The following is a 24,843-nucleotide window of genomic DNA, read 5'->3' as shown; positions in this document are numbered from 1 at the left end:
TACGTTACAGCCTTATTTTTCCCCTCATCATTCTATACACAATACCCCATAATCACAAAGCAAAAAAACAAGTAATGTAAAACAACAAAAAATGTCACATTCAGACCCTTCACCCAGGACATTGTTGAAGTACCTATGGCAGCGATTACAGCCTTGAGTCTTCATGGTTATGACGCTACAGGCTTGGCACAACTGTATTTGGGGAGTTCCTCTGCAGATCCTCTCAAGCTTTGTCGGGTTGAATGGGAAGTGTCGCTGCACTCAACTTTTACATTTTTTTTAACCTTTATTTAAGAACAAATTCTTCTTTTCAATGACGGCCTAGGAACAGTGAGATAAAATGTGCAGTTTTGTCACACAACACTGCCACAGATCTCTCAAGTTTGGTATGCTGACGGCAGGAATGTCCACCAGAGCTGTTGCCAGAGAATTGAAAGTTAATTTCATCCCATAAGCCGCCTCCAATGTTATATTAGAGAAATAGGCAGTACGTCCAACCGACCTCACAACCACAGACCACATGTAACCACGCCAGCCCAGGACCTCCACATCCGGCTTCTTCACCTGCGGGATTGTCTGAGACCAGCCACTCAGACAGCTAATGAAACTGAGGAGTATGTATGTCTGTAATAACGCCCATTTGTGGGAAAAAACGAATTCCAATTGGCTGGGCCTGGCTCCCCAGTAGGTGGGTCTGGCTCCCAAGAGGATGGCTGCGCCACTGCCCAGTAATGTGAAATTCATAGATTAGGGCCAAATTCATTTATTTCAATTGACTGATTTCCTTATATGAACTTTAACTATATACATTTGAAAAAAAAGTCTAATGAACCATTTAATAAACAACATCACATTAAATGCATTATTTATTTTGGTCAAGTCTAAAGATACATAATATGAAGAAAAAGTATTTAAGAGGAACATAATGAGTTGGCATATGTTATCATCCCTATGCCGTAGGCTGTAGGTTTGTTAATTTAGCTGAAAAGATATGCTTATAAGTCCCCATGACACTATTTTATTTTATAATAAGAAGAATATAATTTAACTTAGCTGAATAAAATAGAAAGGATATTTTTCCCATTATGGAGCGAGAGCGCATATGAAGTGGCTATGTTGAGCGTAAAAGTGGTCATTTGAAACAGGTCCTATATGCTAGATTTAGAGTTATTTGACAGCTTGTGAATGATACAATCCTTAGAATGTCTTAGAAATCAAAACATATGGGCTGCACGATGTGACTATAGACTATTGATGATTTGAGAAAGTAGAAAAAAAAGCTTGCGCTCCGTTTCTTGCCTCAGGCTGCACAGCTGTTCTCTCATCAAGTGATCATATTTTCACCCATCAGACTACTCTCAATTTAATCTTGTTTTTACTAATATGTCAAAATAGTTTAGATTTAGAATGGCCCATTATCAAACGGGCAGGAACTTGAATAGCGAATGAAGGCTGCACGGTTTCCCATCGGTCTGTTTTGTCGGCTACTTCAGGTTTATAGTGGAGCATGTTCTTAATATGAGCAGCTGAAAAATAATTATAATAACACTTATTTCACTCCATGCATCAACCACTGTTTGAGGAGCATGCTCTCGTTGCCCAACAGGTGATATTCCGTCCAAACTCTGTATGCCATGGGCTCTCCAACATCGATAGTAACATGTTTACGCACCTAAACATATTTCACTAAACTGTTGACAGCCTATCTGCGCGCTTGATAAAGGAGTAAAGCAGAAAGAGGAGGAGATGGAAACGCATAGTGGCAAGATATTCTGCTGAATGTAATTTGTCACCCAATGAAATATAAAAAGGCGATTCAAAATCAAATTCACTAATTGTAGGCTAACTGTAAGCCGCCCTGCACAATCAATGAACCAACAGCCTCGCCGTGGAATATACAAAATGGATAGACATTTTGGAGTAGGATAAGGTAACCAGCCTATCCAATATGCATAATAATACAGTCCACACTCAAAGGCCATTACTAGAATTTGTTTAATTTTTGAGCATAGGCTAGACCAACTATGTACCAAAGACATCTTAAAACAGTTTTGTTTGATCTTTTTCTGCCATGTGTAATATGCAGTACAGCTATGTACTGTATAATGGCACAATCATACTTTTTATATTTATTTTTAAAAATGGGGGGTTATGCTCATTATCTCTAATCTGCTCATGGGAGTCTTGAATTAATCATCAATTTAGAAAGCGCTGTCCATTTCGTTGTGTTAGGCTTTGAAACAACATCCACAACAACCATGTTTTACACTGTTTCAACCTGCTGTTGAACTTCTTTCTTCAAATTGATCATCACAGTGAGGTGAGTTGTAAAAGTATGATAGGCCTACTGTTTTGATGATAAGGGTTTGATGTGAATTTTGATTGCATTTGCATTGATGTCAGAGAGGTTGAGAGACAATAGAGCCCCGAGTACCAGGCCATTAACGACCTAATGGTCGTTAGCAAGTTGGGTACTACCAAAGCATGTCCAGAGTGAATATTAGATAGAATATAAAATAGAATATTTCTGCGGTCACGACTCATGAATGCTGGTGTGGCAATAATAAGGTCATGGCAACAACCCTAGGTAGGTATGCATCATAAACCATGTGTGCTCCAGTAATGAATTAGCTCCACTGACTGACCTCAGTGACTCCTCGGAGGAATGCCTCCTTGGCCAGCTTGGCGGGGCCGTCTACCGTCTTCCCATCATCCTCTGGGCCCCAGCTGGCGCTGTAGATGTGGATGTGCTGCGAGTTGAGGCTGAGGGAGTGGGCCTCCACCACATCTGTCACCTCTCCATCCAGCATACGCACACCTGAACACACACACGGAAGGTCAGTACACAGATCGAGAGAGAGAGACAGGTGAAATTAGAGGTAAAATAAAGTAGATAGACAGGTAGGGTGAGACAAAGGGAGAAAGAGAGGTGACAGAAAGAGAGAGACAGAGGAACATTGTGTCCGAGAGACAGCATGAGCGGTGAAGAGGTAGGGTGCTATAAACATGATGCAGTTGGGATACAAAGCCTTTTGTGTCTGGCTGTCATATTGACAAACACACTGGGGAGACAAAGGGCTTATGAGCCTGTCACTCTGTCAGATGTGATGAGCAATTGTACTCTCAGACACAAGCATGCAGAAGTGTGCTCACTTACTCACACGCACACACTTTTTACTGTTGTAGCTATAAAAAAACACAGCTGGCCATTAAAACAAGAGTCAATACCTTCTCCTTCATTAAACAACCAGGTAGGAAAACATACATCTCGCAAACAACACAAGATGGGCAGAACATTCCTTCTGACGAACAAGTGCGGGAGGGTTTTTACGGTGCCTCCAACAGTGTCTGTGACCTGAGGGAAACCAACTGGCCCAGTAGCAGGGTCATTCATTGAAATGAGTGCCTTATTTTTTAAGTAGAAATTGTGCACCAATATTGAATTTGAAAAGCCAGTTATATTAAATAAAGTGCCCTTTAATATAGACCACATAGAGAATTCAATAAATCCAAATTTGTATATGAATAAAGACTTGCTAAATTGGCAAAATGATGCATTTTGACATGTCCCTCTGTATCCTCTGTGACTTCTAGGAAGATTTTAACTGCAAAATGTCTCCCAAGTTTTCACCATCATCGTAAAGCCTTCGTTGCTTTGGCAATACAATTTCTGAAGATTACTATTTATTTAATGTGATTAGTGATTCATTTACGTCTGTCACTCATTTTAAAGTCAATATGGTGAAACTATTCATTTTTAAATATTATTTTCAAAATAAATTTTGAACATCTAATAGTCAAAACATAGCGTAAAAGCAGGTTTCTGGCCATTTCCTGGTGTTTTGTGGTAGGAAGCAGGCTAGAAATGTTTTAACAACATATTTTTAAAGCTTGCATTCAATATCCCCTACCTGCTGCACATATAAAGCTTCCATTCCCCCTGTCACAGGGGGATTCATGGCTGATTTAAGATGAAATCATCAACCCTGTTCTTTAATTGACACTCAATAGGCACTTACTAGGGATGTGCATCTTACCCTTTCAAGACGATTCAAATCGAATCTAGATGCAGTGCCTTCAGAAAGTAGTCACACCCCTTGAAGTTTCCACATTTTGTTGAATTACAGCCTGAATTTAAAATGTATTAAATTGAGATTTTGTGTCACTGGCCTACACACAATACCATAGTGGAAATATGTTGTTAGAAATGTTAGAAATGAATTAAAAATGAAAAGCTGAAATGTATTTAGTCAATAAGTATTCTACCCCTTTGTTATGGCAAGCTTAAATAAGTTCAGGGGTAAAGATGTGCTTGACAGTCGGAAGTTTACATACACTTTAGCCAAATACATTCAAACTCAGTTTACACAATTCCTGACATTTAATCTTAGTAAAATTCCCAGTCTTAGGTCACTTAGGATCACCACTTTATTTTAAGAATGTAAAGTGTCAGAATAATAGTAGAGAGAATGATATATTTCAGCTTTTATTTCTTTCATAACATTCCCAGTGGGTCAGAAGTTTACATACACTCAATTAGTATTTGGTAACATCGTCTTTAAATTGTTTGACTTGGATCAAAGGTTTTGGGGAGCCTTCCACAAGCTTCCCACAATAAGTTGGGTGAATTTTGGCCCATTCCTCCTGACAGAGCTGGTGTAACTGAGTCAAGTTTGTAAGCCTCCTTGCTCGCACAAACTTTTTCATTTCTGCCCACAAATGTTCTATAAGATTGAGGTCAGGGCTTTGTGATGGCCACTCCAATACCTTGACTTTGTTGTCCTTAAGCCATTTTGCTACAACTTTGGAAGTATGCTTGGGGTCATTGTCCATTTGGAAGACCCATTTGCGACCAAGCTTTAACTTCCTGACTGATGTCTTGAGATGTTGCTTCAATATATCCACAATTTTCCGACCTCATGATGCCATCTATTTTGTGAAGTGCACCAGTCCCTCCTGCAGCAAAGCACCCCCACAACATGATGCTGCCACCCCCGTGCCTCACGGTTGGGATGGTGTTCTTCAGTTTGCAAGCCTCCCTCTTTTTCCTCATTACGACCAAACAGTTCTATTTTTGTTTCATCAGACCAAAAAGTATGATCTTTGACCCCATGTGCATTTGCAAACCGTAGTCAGGCTTTTTTATGGCGGTTTTGGAGCAGTGGCTTCTTCCTTGCTGAGAAGCCTTTCAGGTTATATCGATATAGGAATCGTTTAACTGTGGATATAAATACTTTTGTACCTTTTTCCTCCAGCATCTTCACAAGGTCCTTTGCTGTTGTTCTGTTTTCAACAGAACATTTGATAAAAATAACTTAGCAAATTACATTGGTTGTCACTCAACTAATAAAGCCTAATATTGAGCAACCCATTTTACAAACATTTGAATGCTGAAGCGCAGATGTGCCAGATCAGGAATAGGCCTACCTCTCCTTGGCCAGCGCGCACAGTTTGACTACGCTACTGATATTGCCTCGGGTTGTTTGGCATGCCAAATGACTTGCAGATTAATGACTGTCAACATAATTACATGCCTAGTTCGACACTGAAGGAGAGGACGCAGTTGTCACAAAAGATGAGAGATATTTTTGGAAGGTAGAAAGCAAGTAATTTGAGCAATAAACATTTGTGAAACGGTGAATCGTAATGTTTGAATCGATTTTCTGACCGATGCATGCTCATGCATTTGGATCGGTTTGGAGTACCCGCAGACTGATGCACTCATAACTTATATATTTGAACTAGAGGATGCATATTGGTGAATCGTTACTTACCTAGCACTTACTATAGTAATTGTTTTATTTAAGATCTTGGGATGGAAAAACTTGCTCTTTGTGACAGGGGCCTGTCTGCAGCTTTGATGTGGACCGCCTCAGATCAGTGTTCTGAACAGTAATGGTAGCAGAAGGCGTGAAATGAGCCATCGTCAAATAAGTCCTATACTGCAAATACTGCAATGGTACCTGACTAGCTAACCACAGGTTATCTGCTGTATCTCAGAGACAGATGATAAACCAAAGACTTAAATTACACACTCTAGAAAACATACCTGGTTAAATAAAGGTGAAAAAAAAATTAAATTAAATTTAAAAAACACAGGCCCTGCAGAGAGACACAAATTGATTGCGTGTGATGGAGCAATCAGTCTGGATAAAAGCAAGATGGCGTTTGAAAGATGAATTGGGGTCTGATTTCAGGTAAATATGAATGGTAATGTCTTGAATCCTGCAGTAGCTAACACATTAATGCCGCTATAACAATCATCATCATAATCATTAGTGTCATGGGGAGGCAGGGTAGCCTAGTGGTTAGAGTGTTGGACTAGTAACCGAAAGGTTGCAAGTTCAAATCCCCGAGATGACAAGGTACAAATCTGTCGTTCTGCCCCTGAACAGGCAGTTAACCCACTGTTTCTAGGCCGTCATTGAAAATAAGAATTTGTTCTTAACTGACTTGCCTAGTTACATAACATTTTAAAAATGGGCAGGAGGTTAGAATCCCATGGAGAGACACTGCTGGGTTACTTTCCATCCAGCTGTGTTCACTGGCTCCTATCTAAAAGCTGTGAGCTGTGGGAGATGAGTGTGTGTGTGTGTGTTTGGGGGTGGGGTCAACGCAGCCACTAAATGCTAATCACTGCACAGTAATTAGGAACGGCCCAGCAGGAGAACACACACACACACACACACACACTGAGCTGCTAGACCAGGAGATGCATGCTAGGAGGAGTAGGAGAGTTATGGCTGACTGCTGGGGACTGCTCTCAAGGCTCCACTGTTGGCTGCTTGTCTTTGATAGAGTGCTTACAAGTTGGTAAAGGCCAGACAGTTGCTTGATATAGTCCATTAGGCTGATTAAATGACTTGGTTTTGACAAAAGATTAGAGACAAAAGTTGGTAAATATTCAGAAGCGGCAGCTAGCAAGTATAGAGATCGCTACGATGTGCTCTACTGAAATTGACTCCGGTTCAAATGACAGCAGACCCTAGTCAACCAATCACAATTAGCTATTGGCAGAGCATGCCTCAATCACCTCCAATTTTGGCGTTGTAGGCCACGCCCACCCCACAAACATCGTTGTTGGCAGCCGCAGCAACCTCACCAGCACACCGTGTTCCATGTCTAGATGAGAGAGAGAATGAGAGAGAGAGAGAGAGCGAGAGAGGTAGAGAAAAAGAGAGAAGTTAGGATTCATTAACAAAAACACTCATTCCTCATAGCAACCACCCTGAACCGTGCAGGGATCTTCAAAAACAATAACTTCTAGAACGGCTGCTAAAAATACACAGCAGCACTAGGCTTGGGCGGTATACCGTATATATAACGTATACCGGGGTATTTGGAAAAATACCGTAATACTGTAATTTTTCAATACCGTAATACAGTCCAAACTATTTAATTTAAGTTTCAATAAATCTGAATATCAGTAGCTACTTTAATTAAGTTAATAACTGCAGTCAACTTGTGCAATACGCTAGAAGATAAAGCAGATTGCGATCATAATTTCACCTGTCACATTATTTTACATTATGAAGCTTACTGTAGTTCCTCAGAACAGTTGAGCCAACCACATGTTTGTAATTAGTGCAATGGTAGAAAGCGGGAGCTGTTGAGTCCATAGCGTTCTATATCTATTGGCGAGTCGCTGTTGTGCGACGAACATGAGGTGACTACACTTGTATGCAATTCACTACTAAATGTTTGCCATCCGATATCTTATAACGGCTTTCTACCCTGTTTCAGAAGTCAAACAGCTCTGGATGAGTTCTGTACAGCTGCCATTCATACTATGATTTTTTTTCTTACTCCATTTTTCTCCCCTCTGATCCATGTACACATGCACGCTTTTCTGAAGGAAAAGCAGCATCACAACTAGTTTATGTTAGTTTTCGTTTGTTAGCATTTAGCTAACAGCGTCTATGTGATGTCGCTATTACTTGTGCTAATTATCGTTAGCATTCTTAGCATTGTTAGCATTTGTTAGCACACCATTGGGCTTTTTTTGTTGTTGCATTTTTAGCGCTAACTTGTGTGCTATGCTGGTAATACCATAAATCCCATAACGTAAAAATCTGGATACCGCCCAAGCCTAATCAGCACACCAACGAATAGACGAAAAACACTGAGGGCCAACTGTTCTGCCTGCGGATATGGAACTCTGACCTGTTCACCGGACCTGCTATCTTGTCAAATGTGGAGATAAAACTGAAGGACATGGCACTGTCTAAAACTATGATGGACGGTCACTGGACGCAGGCCAACAGAGAGAAATATGGGATACTATTGATATGTCTGAATTATTTACTGTGACCTTCATCAATGATTATGAGCAGTATTGCCTTGTGTAAAGAGATAGAGACAGGCGATCTGAGGACGGCAGGTCCATCACACCTCTCAGTTCTACCTTGCTGCTGGCATTCTGTTGGGCATCACACAAGCACGCATGCAGCACGTACGTACACAAACACACTCGTAAGGCCGCAGGGCCAGACAGTATTCCAAGGCGTGTCCTCAGGGCATGTGAAGACCAGCTGGCAGGCATCTTGAAGGACATTTTCTACCTGTGATCCCCACGTTTCAAGCTGACTACGAGTATTCCTGTTCCCAAAAAGGCATCCTGCAACAATGACTACCACCCTCTAACACTCACATCTGTAATAATGAAGTGCTTTGAAAGGCTGGTCATGGCATACCTCAACTCCATCATCCCAGACCCACTCTAATTTGCATACCTCCCCAACAGATCCACAGACAACACAATCGCACTCCACACTGTCCTCTCCCACCTGGACAAGAAGAACACCTATGTGAGGATGCTGTTTGACTACAGTTCAGCATTCAACACCATAGTTCCCTCCACCGACGACTCCAACTCCATCATCAAGTTTGCTGAAGACACAACAGTGGTAGGCCTGATCACCAACGGCGATAAGACAGTCTACAGGGAGGTCAGAGACCTGGCAATGTCGTGCCAGGACAACAACCTCTCCCTCAATGTCAGTAAGACCAAGGAGCTGATGGTGGACTACAGGAAACAGGGGCGGGTGCACACCCCCATCCACATCGACGGGGCCGCAGTGGCGAGAGTCAAGAGCTTCAAGTACCTCGGTGTCCACATCACTGAGGACTTAACATGGTTCTTTCACATCAGCACAGTCGTGAAGAAGGCATGGCAGTGCCTATTGGCCCTCGGGAGGCTGACATTTTTTCGCATGGCCCCTCAGGTCCTTATCAACTTTTACAGCTGCAACATCGAAAGCATCCTGACTGGTTGTATCACCGTCTGGTATGGCAAATGCACTGCCCTCGCCAGGAAGACCTAGTGCATCACTGAGGTTAACTCCCAGCCATCCAGGACATACATGCCAGGCGGTGTCAGAGAAAGGCCCGAAACATTTCCAAACACTCCAGCCACCCGAAACATCAAATCAAATCAAATTTTATTTGTCACATACACATGGTTAGCAGATGTTAATGCGAGTGTAGCGAAATGCTTGTGCTTCTAGTTCCGACAATGCAGTAATAACCAACAAGTAATCTAGCTAGCAATTCCAAAACTACTACCTTATAGACACAAGTGTAAGGGGATAAAGAATATGTACATAAAGATGTATGAGTGAGTACAGAGCGGCATAGGCAAGATACAGTAGATGGTATTGAGTGCAGTATATACATGAGATGAGTATGTAAACAAAGTGGCATAGTTAAAGTGGCTAGTGATACATGTATTACATAAAGATGCAGTAGATGATATAGAGTACAGTATATACATATACATATGAGATGAATAATGTAGGGTATGTAAACATTATATTAGGTAGCATTGTTTAAAGTGGCTAGTGATATATTTTACATCATTTCCCATCAATTCCCATTATTAAAGTGGCTGGAGTTGAGTCAGTGTGTTGGCAGCAGCCACTCAATGTTAGTGGTGGCTGTTTAACAGTCTGATGGCCTTGAGATAGAAGCTGTTTTCAGTCTCTCGGTCCCAGCTTTGATGCACCTGTACTGACCTCGCCTTCTGGATGATAGCGGGGTGAACAGGCAGTGGCTTGGGTGGTTGTTGTCCTTGATGATCTTTATGGCCTTCCTGTGACATCGGGTGGTGTAGGTGTCCTGGAGGGCAGGTAGTTTGCCCCCGGTGATGCGTTGTGCAGACCTCACTACCCTCTGGAGAGCCTTACGGTTGTGGGCGGAGCAGTTGCCGTACCAGGCGGTGATACAGCCCGACAGGATGCTCTCGATTGTGCATCTGTAGAAGTTTGTGCTTTTGGTGACAAGCCGAATTTCTTCAGCCTCCTGAGGTTGAAGAGGCGCTGCTGCACCTTCTTCACGATGCTGTCTGTGTGGGTGGACCAATTCAGTTTGTCTGTGATGTGTACGCCGAGGAACTTAAAACTTACTACCCTCTCCACTACTGTTCCATCAATGTGGATAGGGGGGTGTTCCCTCTGCTGTTTCCTGAAGTCCACAATCATCTCCTTAGTTTTGTTGACGTTGAGTGTGAGGTTATTTTCCTGACACCACACTCCGAGGGCCCTCACCTCCTCCCTGTAGGCCGTCTCGTCGTTGTTGGTAATCAAGCCTACCACTGTTGTGTCGTCCGCAAACTTGATGATTGAGTTGGAGGCGTGCGTGGCCACGCAGTCGTGGGTGAACAGGGAGTACAGGAGAGGGCTCAGAACGCACCCTTGTGGGGCCCCAGTGTTGAGGATCAGCGGGGTGGAAATGTAGTTGCCTACCCTCACCACCTGGGGGCGGCCCGTCAGGAAGTCCAGTACCCAGTTGCACAGGGCAGGTTCGAGACCCAGGGTCTCGAGCTTGATGACGAGCTTGGAGGGCACTATGGTATTAAATGCCGAGCTGTAGTCGATGAACAGCATTCTCACATAGGTATTCCTCTTGTCCAGATGGGTTAGGGCAGTGTGCAGTGTGGTTGAGATTGCATTGTCTGTGGACCTATTTGGGCGGTAAGCAAATTGGAGTGGGTCTAGGGTGTCAGGTAGGGTGGAGGTGATATGGTCCTTGACTAGTCTCTCAAAGCACTTCATGATGACGGAAGTGAGTGCTATGGGGCGGTAGTCATTTAGCTCAGTTACCTTAGCTTTCTTAGGAACAGGAACAATGGTGGCCCTCTTGAAGCATGTGGGAACAACAGACTGGGATAGGGATTGATTGAATATGTCCGTAAACACACCAGCCAGCTGGTCTGCGCATGCTCTGAGGGCGCGGCTGGGGATGCCGTCTGGGCCTGCAGCCTTGCGAGGGTTGACACGTTTAAATGTTTTCCTCACGTCGGCTGCAGTGAAGGAGAGTCCGCATGTTTTAGTTGCGGGCCGTGTCAGTGGCACTGTATTGTCCTCAAATCGGGCAAAAAAGTGATTTAGTCTGCCTGGGAGCAAGACATCCTGGTCCGTGACATGGACTGTTCTCCATGCTCCCGTCCGGCAGGCGGTACCGATGCATCAAGTCTCAGACCAACAGACTCCTTAACAGCTTCTATCCCCTGGCCATAAGACTGTTAAATAGCTAACAACTACTGCTCTCCCTCACACCTAGGCTGCTGCTAAAAATTTTATTGATTAGATTTATTACTACCACTAAGCTGCTGTTCATTAATTATTGATTACCATTAGTATTTCTACCACTCACTTTGTACTAATCCCTGCCTACATGTACATTTCTACTTCAAATACTCCAGTATTGATAATCCCTGCACATTGTTAATTTGGTACTGGCACTGACCCTGTACTGGATATAGCTTCCTCTCTTATTTCTCTTGGTCTTTAGTTCTTATTAGTTACACTATCTTGATATTGAATAGTGCACTGTTTTGTAGGACTTGCAAGTTAAGCATTTCACTGTACCTACACGTGACCTATATAACTTGAACACACACAAGTATACGCACACACCTAAGAAGAGAGACATGCACTTGCTTTAGCAACTCCACTACATATACAAAATATATATACAGCCCTACAAATGAGTGGATTTGGCTATTTGAGCCACATCCGTTGCTGACAGGTGTATGAAATCGAGCACAAGGCCATGCCACCTCCATAGACAAACATTGGAAGTAGAATGGTCTTACTGACTTTCAACGTGGCACTGTCGCACAAGTCAGTTTGTCAAATTTCTGCCCTGCTAGAGCTGCCAATAAGTGCTGATATTGTGAAGTGGAAACATCTAGGAGCAACTAGGGATATGGTGGTCATGAAATTTTGTCAGCAAGTGATTGTCAGGTAAATAACTGTCAGTCTCATGGTAATTGACCATTATTAACATAAACATATTTAGCATCTCCTGGCTTTCATGCATAGCCTTCAACTCTCTGATGTAAACATTTGGAACATCTACATTTGAAAAAGTTAATAAATCCATGTAATATATGAAGAAAATGTAGGCTATTTCAGAAGAACAGAATAGCATCCTCTGAGATTTACTTATGTTAGGCCCTGATCTGGCTATGCCATATGGCTGTGGGCTACATTAGTTCATTTAGCAGACAAGATTTGCTTAGAATTCTATTTTATATTATGAAGAATACAATTGAACACAGCTGAATAAAATAGAAAGGATATTTTCTCTAAACGATTTGAGGGAATGTTGAGCGGTTAACAAAGTGGCTAGTGCTTCATTTTTAGTTAAGTAACTTTAGTTGTGATACAAATGTTGAGCTATATGTTTTGATTTTGAACTTCTTGTAACTAGGGGGCAGTATTTTCATTTTTGGAAAAATAACATTCCCAAAGTAAACGGGATATTTTGTCAGGACAAGATGCTAGAATATGCATATAATTGACAGCTTAGGATAGAAAACACTCTAAAGTTTCAAAAATTGTAAAAATATTGTCTGTGAGTATAACAGAACTGATATTGCAGGCGAAAGCCTGAGAAAAATCCAATCCGGAAGTGACTCATGTTTTGAAAGCTCTGCGTTCCGATGCGTCCCTATTGAGCAGTGAATGGGTTATCAACCAGATTACTTTTTCTACGTAATTCCCCAAGGTGTCTACAGCATTGTGACGTAGTTTTATGCCTTTATGTTGAAGAATACCTGTAAGCGGCTACATTGTGTAAGTGGTCACCTGATGTCTCTCAGAGTGATTCTCGCGTAAAATACAGAGGTAGCCATTTTTCCTTTCGCTCCTACTGAAAAACCAATTGTCCCGGTTGATATTTTATCCAATAGATATTTGAAAAACACCTTGAGGATTGATTATAAACAACGTTTGCCATGTTTCTGTCGATATTATGGAGCTAATTTGAAACACACAGAGCTATTTCGCCTACAAAAATAATATTTTTGGAAAAAAGGAACATTTGCTACCTAACTGGGAGTCTCGTGAGTGAAAACATCCGAAGCTCATCAAAGGTAAACGATTTACTTTGATTGCTTTTCTGATTTTCGTGACCAAGTTACCTGCTGCTAGCTGGACATAATGCTATGCTAGGCTATCGATAAACTTACACAAATGCTTGTCTTGCTTTGGCTGTAAAGCATATTTTGAAAATCTGAGATGACAGGGTGATTAACAAAAGGCTAAACTGTGTTTCAATATATTTCACTTGTGATTTTCATGAATAGGAATATTTTCTAGTAATATGTATGTCCGTTGCGTTATGCTAATTTCAAAAACTGTAAAAATATTGTCTGTGAGTATAACAGAACTGATATTGCAGGTGAAAGCCCCGCTCCCGGATCTGGGATGGGTAGTATCAAGAGGTTTTAATACATTAAGGCTGCATGATCCAACTCTAATGATGATTTGAAAAAAGTTGCAAGAAAGGCACGAGCTCTGCTTTGTTGTTTTTTTGCGCAGGCTGAACACACTACCTCTCATTCACATGGCTCTCCATCACGTGATCGGGTCTTTCTCACAGGCTATAAGTGAAGTCAGACACATCGGGGACACAACTGCACGTGTCCTTATCCAATTCCGGTGCACATATTGAAGATATGACCGAGTGGCACAGTGGTCTAAGGTGTCGCTACATGCCCGGGTTCGATCCCGGGCTGTATCACAACCGGCTGTGAACGGGAGCCCCATTGTGGCTGCGCACAATTGGCCCAGCGTCGTCCGGGTTAGGGGAGGGTTTGGCTGGGGTAGGCCGTCATTGTAAATAAGGATTTGTTCTTAACTGACTTGCCCAGTTAAATAAAAAAGGTACAAAAAAATAGATATTGGAAGAACTGACCACATTTACTTTTCGTCAGCCAACAAGATGAGTAGCTCTAATGAACAGCAAAAGCATTAGCATATGTCAATCTATTATCCCCCATAGTACAAAAGTTGACCTATTCTATATGAGAAATACATATTTTTGTTAGATGCGATAGATCCCAAATCAATACAACGACTAGCATCAAAAAACCTCTTAAGCAATGAGCCTGACGCAACAGATGAGAACGTTTAGCTTAAAATGTTAATAAACCATGAGGCTATTTCTTCACATTATAAGCGCAGCAATGTGCACACGACATTAGGCTATAAGCGCAAATGTTCCATTAGCAGGAAAACACCATTCTAAAAAGTGACCACAAATGTGATAATGCATGTAGTGCTTTCATTATAAAGGTGCATTTTTATGATGAAAATGATCTTCCCCAAACTTGAAACTCAAGCACTGCAGATGGGTATAACTAGCCCTCTGGGGTAACTGCCCCCAGCCCCCCATTAGGGTTATGAATGCAAGCGGTACCGTAGCACCAGGTCTAGGTCCAAAAGGCTCCTTATAACAGCTTCTATCCCCAACTAGACTGCTGAACAATTTATCAAATGGCCACCCAGACTATTTACATTTACTTTGTTTTTACACTTATGCTACTTGCTGTTTATCATCTATGCATAGTCACTTTATCCCTACCTACATGTACAAATTACCACGACTAACCTGTACACCCGCACATTGACTCGGTACCGGTACCCCCTGTACCCCCTTGTTATTGTTATGCAATTTTATTGTTACTTTTTATTAGATTTTTACTTTAGTTTATTTAGTAAATATTTTCTTAACTCTATTTCTTGAACTGCATTGTTGGTTAAAGGCTTCTAAGTAAGCATTTCACAGTACCCTGCGCTTGTGACAAAACATTTGATTTGAATGTGTTTCCACCTGTCATTTAGATATTGCCTAGCCTAATTAGCCCTAGTTTATGCTAGCTTGCTAGCTAGCAACTTTACTTGCAGTCCACTAGGCACTGATAGCTTTACAATTTATGTTACTTTATAGCCTTTTAGTTATTTTACACAGCATTTTATGTCACATAGCTAGATAGCTACGTTTTTAAGAGAGCTTTTCAATTGGCATCTCTCCTCCTGTTTTCAGTCACAGGTGGGGACTGGATTAGGTGTGAGCAGTGTAGGAGGCTCATGAGTTGTGCTCTAATTTTGTAACTTTGTACCAATTAGAATAGTGCAATACCATAGCATAAGAGAGTTGCCACATCAATTAATTTGTTAAGTTATTGTTATTAAATGTTATATTCTAATGTTATTTAATATTAGTTATATTCCATTCCAATATATATATATTTTTTTTCTTCTTTTTCTTCAATGAATTAAAAACAACCATTTTAAACCTTTTGCTCCTGAATGTCATTTAAAAAAAAAACCTATCAAAACATATAGGCCTATGGGCTAGGCTACATGAGGTGTGCGACTATAATTTTAAAAAGTCGCAAAAAAAGCATGTGCTCTTTCTTGCCTGAAGCTGGGCATCATTCACAAGCTCTATTATTGTCACCCAATCACACAGTTCTTGATTTAATCCTGTCTTTACATATATTAAATACTATATGTTTGAAATTTGTTTTGATTTGTGTTTGTTTGCAACAGATAGGCTCAGTCACTTTGGTTTTTCTTTTTTCATTGTTTTGGAAGAGAAAAGAACGCGCCATTCTCCTTGCGGAGATGGTGCTAAATCCATCAACACGGTCGGTCCCTGGGATTGGGCTGGCCAACACGATTCGGTTTGCTTGGAAGGAAAAGGAGTTGGAGCCTTTAGGACGGGAAACTTTTGGAAGGATAATATTGATGGGGATTCTAAAGCTGACGGTGAAGGACGTGTTTTGTTTCCAAGGCAACTCGTTGGAGGGAGCATACGACGTGGCACTATATACAGAGGAGAAACACGATGATATCCTGAGAAAGGCAAGAGCAGTGGGAGGTGAGAGGCCGATGAGCCACTATGAAATAACAAGCCTGGCGAAGAACAACTTTAGGGTTGTAACTGTCAACATTTACAACCCATACGTTAAGGATGAAGAGGTGAGGGCCTTTCTGGGGAGATACATGGATAACGTCTCCTCAGCAAGGCACCTCAAAGACTCCCTTGGGTTTTGGAATGGGAGGAGAGGCTTCCAGGCCCTCCTCAGGGAGGACCCAAAGGGACATGGTGGCTACCTCCATCCTCCTGCTATGTTCTCCCTAGGGGCTGACAGGGGGACGTTGTTTTATGCACGTCAGCCCCCATTTTGCAGGCGCTGTATGGCCTACGGCCACATATTCGCCTCCTCGTGCAGCACAAGAAAATGCAGATTTTGTGGATCTGAGGAACACGAGGCGAGGGATTGTGACAAGCCTAAGGCATGCCACGGGTGTGGCTCGTCTGCACACCTGTGGCGGGGTGCCCGGCTCGTCAGAGGTCATATGCGTCTGTGGCTGGGGGGGGGAGCAGGAGCCGGGGATGGGGGAAGAAGAGGAGGTGAAGGAAGCACGCCTCATGACCAGAGTACAGGTCCAGAGGGGAAGGCCGCAAGGAAGGAGGAGGAGCAAGAAGAGGCGGATGGAAGAGAGAAGGAAACAGAAGGCACGGGAGTAGGAGAACCAGGAAAAGCGGCGGAAGAAGGCAAACGAGTGGAGGAGCATGAGAGAGAAGAAAGCGAGGGAGGAGTGTTGGAGAAGGAGACGGTGGAAGAGCAAGTGGACTGGGGGGAAAGTGCCCTGGTGGAAGAGATGAGGGGTATGGTGGAGGAGCTGGCGGGGGGGTGGTATCTCTCCACTGCCGCCATCACCAAAGAAGAGAATGAAGAGGAGGGTGCGATTGGCCGACAGTGAGAGGGAGGGGATGGCCAAGAGAGTGATGGGGGTGGGAGAAACCTCTGGGTTGCTGCTGGTTTCCCCAGGCCCTCAACTTCTGTTGGGTGGGGACACACATAACAAGACTCAAGACTGGGTACAGGAGGAGGTGGGGAGTTTTTTGTTTGGGGACTCAGCCTCCCCGATTTTTTTCCAAACCAGCTGCAGCACTGGGGAGGGGGAGGAGTGTGGGGATAGACCCAGGGTGCAGGGCACCCCGGAGCCAAACACTATTCCTGCATCCTGGGTTGATGAGATGGAGGAAGAGAGGGGGATGTCGGGAGTACAGATGGTGTTCTCACCGGTAGATATGGAGCAGGGGAGCATCGGGTGAGTCTCCTGTTTTTGTTTTTTTTTCTGTCTGGGTTTAGAATTTGAGTGTATTACATGATTTTATTTTATTTTTTCATGGCATCTAATTTTACTTTTGTTAGTTTAAATGTAAGGGGTTTAAGGGATTTTGTTAAGAGGAGGGCGGTTTTTAGTTATTTGGAGGTTGTGGGGTTTGATTTTTGTTTTTTACAGGAGGTTCACCTGAGGGATGGAGGGGATGTTAGTAAGTTTAAGAGGGAGTGGGACAAGGGGGAGTCGGTTTGGGGTATTGGGGGTGCACTCATCGGGGTAGGGATTTTGTGTGGGCACAGGGAGGTAAAAGTGGAGGATTCTTTTGTGGTAATGCAGGGGAGGGTTATAGGGGTGGATGTCACAATAAGGGATTGTAAATTTAGATTAGTGGTGGTGTATGGGCCACAGGTGGTGGCAGACAGGAGGGAGATGGTGGACTGTCTGACGCCCTGTGTGTCACAAATAGGAAATTAGTGATAGGGGGATTTTAATACAGATTTAGGAATAGGGGGATAGCAGTGCAGGCGCCATTACCAGGCTAATGGCTTGCCATGGTCTGGTTGATGGTGGTCTGCACACTACTCCGAAAATGGCCGGTCCTACATGGCGCAACTCCAGGGGGGTTGAGCGGAGGCTCGACTATATTTTTGTACCCAGGTCTTTGGGTAAGTTGTCTGGGCGGCTGTTGCCTGTTTTCTTTTCGGATCACGACGGGGTGCTCCTGCAGGTGGGGTCGCCAGTCTGCCTCTTTGGTAGGGGGTACTGGAAGTTAGATCGGGATGTGCTGGAGGAGCAGGCTTTTGTTGACGGGTTTTATGGTTTCTTTTGGAGGCTTGAAGGCCTCCGGTCCATGTGCGAGGGGGTGTTAGAGTGGTGGGAATTAGTTAAGGTGAGGATTAGGGCTTTTATAATAGGGTATTGCAAGAGGAAAAAAAGGAGGAGGAGAGGGGGAGGTGGATCGTATCCAAAAGTTAATTGAACTCGAGTACGAGGCAGGCAACCTCGGCGGGTCGTTTGACTGGGAGAGATCCGCAACCCTAAAGGCGCAGCTCAGGGAGTTGCAGGAGCGGAAGGCTCGAGCTTTCCTGGAGCGTGCGCATAGTGGCTTTCTAGAACACAATGAGACTTGTTCTGCTATGTTCTTTAAGTCGGTTAGGGCCAGACAGAGTAGGAAGGTAATGCATGGCGTTAGGGAAGAAAATGGTAGTATAGTTAGAGAACCAGAGGATATGGTCAGGGTGACAACTGATCATTTCCAAGGTTTATTTAAGGAAAGGGAAATAGATGTAGAGCAGGGAAATGTGTTTTAGAACACTTGTCCAGGCGGTTGCCGGAGGACATTAGAGAAGTGATGGAGGCCCAGATTTCACTAGAAGAGGTTGAGAGCGCTCTTAGGAGGATGGGAAAAGGGAAGGTGCCTGGGATGGATGGGCTGCCGGCTGAGTTTTATCTCAAGTTTTGGGGTATACTTGGACCAGTGGTCCTCGAAGTCTTGAAGGCCATCCTTGAGACGGGGTCCCGGGGGATCAATGGCTGTTGGTGTGCTGTCACTTTTATATAAGAAGGGGGAAGTAACAGACCTTGGCAACTGGCGGCCGTTGACCATGCTGTGTGTAGATTACAAGCTACTTGCAAAGGTTTTAGCAGACCGGTTGCGCACAGCCCTTCCCTACGTCGTCCATGAGGATCAGACGTGCGGGGTAGAGGGCCGCTCTATTAGATGGAACCTACAGTTAATCAGGGACTCCATCGCTTGGGTTGAAGATAGAGGACTGCCTTTAATGGTAGCAGCGCTAGATCAGGCGAAAGCCTTTGACCGCGTGAATAGATCCTTTTTATTCAGAGTGTTAGGTCGATTAGGATTTGGGGAGAAGTTCATAGGATGGATTCGTACATTATATGTCGGAGCGGGGTGCCGAGTTAGTGTAAATAGTCACTTGGGTGACGTTTTGACCTCTCGTCTGGGGTCAGGCAGGGGTGCCCACTCTCGGCTCTCCTCTTCGTTCTGTACATGGAGCCTCTGGGGGCTGCCATTAGGGCAGACACAGGGGTGGAAGGCTTGTTGATCCCTGGAAGTGGTGGGCTGCGTGTTAAGATGACGCAGTACGCCGACGACACTTCCTTGCTGCTGTGCAAGGACTCGTGCCTGACAAGGTCCCTTGCCATCTTTGGGGATTTCACCCGAGCGTCGGGAGCGGTTCTGAACCATGCAAAGTCTTCCGTCAAGTTTTTCGGTAGATGGCGCGGTAGAACGGATGTGCCTGGGGGGTTATCTCTCTGTGAGGGGGCCCTGAGGATTCTCGGGGTCCATTTTGAGACCTCCGGCTCAGCGACGCTAAACTGGAACATGCGTATCGCAGTGGTACAGAGGAAGCTAGCAATGTGGAAGGCTAGGTATTTGTCTTTTATGGGCAAAGTCCTGGTCCTAAAGGTGGATGTGTTGCCGTCTCTTTTGTATTTGGCGTACATCTACCCATTGCCGGCTTGTCTGAGGAGGCCTCTAGTGAGGCTTGTGTTTCAGTTCATGTGGAGTGGCAGGTGCGAGTGGGTCGCCAGGGCACGCATGCTCTGTCCCATCGGGGAGGGAGGTAGGGGGGTACCACATTTCCCCCTCAAGCTGGACGCAATTTTTGTTTCTTACTTGTTAACGGAGCTTGCTCATCCAGTGATACACCCATCCGGTTACCTCCTGCGGGTGTTTTTCTCGTATCAGGCGAGAAGCGTAATGGTGTGGTCTAACACGGGTCCTCGGGCGGAACAGCTGCCGTGGCACTTTGGTCATGCGGCCAAGTGGCTGCGTGCACACCCTGAGGTTGAAGTTGCCCGAGTAGGTTTAGATCACAGGCACCTGTACGAGGAGGTCAGAAAGGCAGGGAGTCCGGCGCCTGTAGTGGGCATCTCGGAAGTGGTCTGGGAGGGAGTGCAGGCGCGGGGTCTGGACAACAGGCTCAAGGACCTGAATTGGTTGAGCCTCCATAAGTGCTTGCCGGTACGTTCCATCTTGTACCGGTATAGTTTGGTGCAATCCCCCACCTGTCCAAGATCCTCTTGTGGCAGGGAGGAGACTGTGCGCCATGTCTTTTGGGACTGTGCCTTTGCCGGAGTAGTATGGGCTAGGGCACGGGTGTTGTTAGGTTTGGTAAGGGGGATTTTGTATTGACGTGGGCCAGGTTAGAGAGAGGTGTAGGGAGAGCGAGAGGGACGGATAGGGACAGGTTTCTGCTCTGGCTTCTCATGAGTCTCTTTAAACGGGGGCTGTGGGAAGCCAGGCAGAACATGGTGAAGACAGGGAGAGATTGGGGGTGGAAGGGATAGTGAGGAGGGTGGAAGGAGATTTGAGGGGGAGGATGAAGAGGGAGGAGAGGAAGTGGGGGCAGCATGCTGCTCGGGAGAGGTGGAAGGGGGTTTAGGGCTGGGTGTCATTTAGATTTGTAAGGGGATAGATTAGGGACGGGGAGATAGGGAAAGGTAGTTTGTAGGGTGATGGGGAGGGACGATGCTCCCCTGAGGTTTTGTTTGGGGTTTTGTTTTGTTTAGTTAAATTATAATACCATTGTTGGAGTATGTATGAAAATTATGAGTTGTAAAGAATGAATGGTATTGAAGGTAATAAATTATTTTTTATAAAAAAAAAAAATTTGGTTTTTGGTTTTTTTTTTCCTTGTTTTGTAAGAGAAGAGAACGTGCGCCATTCTCCTTGCGGAGATGGTGCAAAATCCATCAACACGGTCGGTCCCTGGGATTGGGCTGGCCAACACGATTCAGTTTGCTTGGAAGGAAAAGGAGTTGGAGCCTTTAGGACGGGAAACTTTTGGAAGGATAATATTGATGGGGATTCTAAAGCTGACGGTGAAGGACGTGTTTTGTTTCCAAGGCAACTCGTTGGAGGGAGCATACGACGTGGCACTATATACAGAGGAGAAATACGATGATATCCTGAGAAGGGCAAGAGCAGTGGGAGGTGAGAGGCCGATGAGCCACTATGAAATAACAAGCCTGGCGAAGAACAACTTTAGGGTTGTAACTGTCAACATTTACAACCCATACGTTAAGGACGAAGAGGTGAGGGCCTTTCTGGGGAGATACATGGATAACGTCTCCTCAGCAAGGCACCTCAAAGACTCCCTTGGGTTTTGGAATGGCAGGAGAGGCTTCCAGGCCCTCCTCAGGGAGGACCCAAAGGGACATGGTGGCTACCTCCATCCTCCTGCTATGTTCTCCCTAGGGGCTGACAGGGGGACGTTGTTTTATGTATGTCAGCCCCCATTTTGCAGGCGCTGTATGGCCTACAGCCACATATTCGCTTCGTGCAGCACAAGAAAATGCAGATTTTGTGGATCTGAGGAACACGAGGCGAGGGATTGTGACAAGCCTAAGGCGTGCCACGGGTGTGGCTCATCAGCACACCTGTGGCGGGGGTGCCCGGCTCGTCAGAGGTCATATGCGTCTGCGGCTCGGGGGGGGAGCAGGAGCGGGGGATGGGGGAAGAAGAGGAGGGGAAGGAAGCACGCCTCATGACCAGAGTACAGGTCCAGAGGGGAAGGCTGCAAGGAAAGAGGAGGAGCAAGAAGCGGCGGATGGAAGAGAGAAGGAAACAGAAGGCACGGGAGTAGGAGAACCAGGAAAAGCGGCAGAAGAAGGCAACCGAGTGGAGGAGCATGAGAGAGAAGAAAGCGAGGGAGGAGTGTTGGAGAAGGAGACTGTGGAAGAGCAAGTGGACTGGGGGGAAAGTGCCCTGGTGGAAGAGATGAGGGGTATGGTGGAGGAGCTGGCGGGGGGGGGGAGGGTGGTATCTCTCCACTGCCGCCATCACCAAAGAAGAGAATGAAGAGGAGGGTGCGATTGGCCGACAGTGAGAGGGAGGGGATGACCAAGAGAGTGATGGGGGTGGGAGAAACCTCTGGGTTGCTGCTGGTTTCTCCAGGCCCTCAACTTCTGTTGGGTGGGGACACACCTAACAAGACTCAGGACTGGGTACAGGAGGAGGTGGGGAGTTTTTTGTTTGGGGACTCAGCCTCCCCGATTTTTTGTACAAACCAGCTGCAGCACTGGGGAGGGGGAGGAGTGTGGGGGTAGACCCAGGGTGCAGGGCACCCCGGAGCCAAACACTATTCCTGCATCCTGGGTTGGTGAGATGGAGGAAGAGGGGGGGATGTCGGGAGTACGGATGGTGTTCTCACCGGTAGATATGGAGCAGGGGAGCATCGGGTGAGTCTCCTGTTTTTTTTTTCTGTCTGGGTTTAGAATTTGAGTGTATTACATGTTTTAATCTCATTTTTTCATGGGGTCTAATTTTACTTTTGTTAGTTTAAATGTATGGGGTTTAAGGGATTTTGTTAAGAGGAGGGCGGTTTTTAGTTATTTGGAGGGTGTGGGGTTTGATTTTTGTTTTTTACAGGAGGTTCAGCTGAGGGATGGAGGAGATGTTAGTAAGTTTAAGAGGGAGTGGGACAAGGGGGAGTCGGTTTGGGGTGTTGGGGGGGTGCACTCATCGGGGTAGGGATTTTGTGTGGGCACAGGGAGGTAAAAGTGGAGGATTCTTTTGTGGTAATGCAGGGGAGGGTTATAGGGGTGGATGTCACGATAAGGGATGGTAAATTTAGATTAGTGGTGGTGTATGGGCCACAGGTGGTGGCAGACAGGAGGGAGATGGTGGACAGTCTGACGCCCCTGTGTGTCACAAATAGGAAATTAGTGATAGGGGGGATTTTAATACAGATTTAGGAATAGGGGGGATAGCAGTGCAGGTGCCATTACCGGGCTAATGGCTTGCCATGGTCTGGTTGATGGTGGTCTGCACACTACTCCGAAAATAGCCGGTCCTACATGGCGCAACTCCAGGGGGGTTGAGCGGAGGCTCGACTATATTTTTGTACCCAGATCTTTGGGTAAGTTGTCTGGGCGGCTGTTGCCTGTTTTCTTTTCGGATCACGACGGGGTGCTCCTGCAGGTGGGGTCGCCAGTCTGCCTCTTTGGTAGGGGGTACTGGAAGTTAGATCGGGATGTGCTGGAGGAGCAGGCTTTTGTTGACGGGTTTTATGGTTTCTTTTGGAGGCTTGAAGGCCTCCGGTCCATGTGCGAGGGGGTGTTAGAGTGGTGGGAATTAGTTAAGGTGAGGATTAGGGCTTTTATAATAGGGTATTGCAAGAGGAAAAAAAAGGGAGGAGAGGAGGGAGGTGGATCGTATCCAAAGGTTAATTGAACTCGAGTACGAGGCAGGCAACCTCGGCGTGTCGTTTGACTGGGAGAGATCCGCAACCCTAAAGGCGCAGCTCAGGGAGTTGCAGGAGCGGAAGGCTCAAGCTTTCCTGGAGCGTGCGCATAGTGGCTTTCTAGAACACAATGAGACTTGTTCTGCTATGTTCTTTAAGTCGGTTAGGGCCAGACAGAGTAGGAAGGAAATGCATGGCGTTAGGGAAGAAAATGGTAGTATAGTTAGAGAACCAGAGGATATGGTCAGGGTGACAACTGATCATTTCCAAGGTTTATTTAAGGAAAGGGAAATAGATGTAGAGCAGGGAAATGTGTTTTTAGAACACTTGTCAGGCGGTTGCCGGAGGACATTAGAGAAGTGATGGAGGCCCAGATCTCACTAGAAGAGGTTGAGAGCGCTCTTAGGAGGATGGGAAAAGGGAAGGTGCCTGGGATGGATGGGCTGCCGGCTGAGTTTTATCTCAAGTTTTGGGGTATACTTGGACCAGTGGTCCTCGAAGTCTTGAAGGCCATCCTTGAGACGGGGGTCCCGGGGGGATCAATGGCTGTTGGTGTGCTGTCACTTTTATATAAGAAGGGGAAAGTAAAAGACCTTGGCAACTGGCGGCCGTTGACCATGCTGTGTGTAGATTACAAGCTACTTGCAAAGATTTTAGCGGACCGGTTGCGCACAGCCCTTCCCTACGTCGTCCATGAGGATCAGACGTGCGGGGTAGAGGGCCGCTCTATTAGATGGAACCTACAGTTAATCAGGGACTCCATCGCTTGGGTTGAAGATAGGGGACTGTCTTTAATGGTAGCAGCGCTAGATCAGGCGAAAGCCTTTGATCGCGTGAATAGATCATTTTTATTCGGAGTGTTAGGTCGATTAGGATTTGGGGAGAAGTTCATAGGATGGATTCGTACATTATATGTCGGAGCGGGGTGCCGAGTTGGTGTAAATAGTCACTTGGGTGACATTTTTGACCTCTCGTCTGGGGTCAGGCAGGGGTGCCCACTCTCGGCTCTCCTCTTCGTTCTGTACATGGAGCCTCTGGGGGCTGCCATTAGGGCAGACACAGGGGTGGAAGGCTTGTTGATCCCTGGAAGTGGTGGGCTGCGTGTTAAGATGACGCAGTACGCCGACGACACTTCCTTGCTAGTGTGCAAGGACTCGTGCCTGACAAGTTCCCTTGCCATCTTTGGGGATTTCACCCGAGCG

General features: G+C 45.3%; 1 protein-coding gene across 3 annotated transcripts in view; it reads right to left on the bottom strand.

The window, feature by feature from the left end:
- Positions 1–24,843, bottom strand: part of LOC112253480 (furin) — a 194,998-nt gene that overhangs the window by 22,811 nt on the left and 147,344 nt on the right. For all 3 annotated transcript variants that reach the window (XM_042323238.1, XM_042323236.1, XM_042323237.1), the window contains exons 7-8: positions 7,034–7,122; positions 2,646–2,818 (exon numbers count right to left, since the gene is read on the bottom strand). In XM_042323238.1, the coding sequence (XP_042179172.1) occupies positions 2,646–2,818; positions 7,034–7,122 (262 nt within the window). The remainder of the gene's footprint in view (positions 1–2,645; positions 2,819–7,033; positions 7,123–24,843) is intronic.

This window comes from Oncorhynchus tshawytscha, linkage group LG06 (assembly GCF_018296145.1).
Source record: "Oncorhynchus tshawytscha isolate Ot180627B linkage group LG06, Otsh_v2.0, whole genome shotgun sequence".
NCBI classification, from domain to species: Eukaryota; Metazoa; Chordata; class Actinopteri; order Salmoniformes; family Salmonidae; genus Oncorhynchus; species Oncorhynchus tshawytscha.
This window is presented reverse-complemented; position numbering and strand designations above follow the sequence as displayed.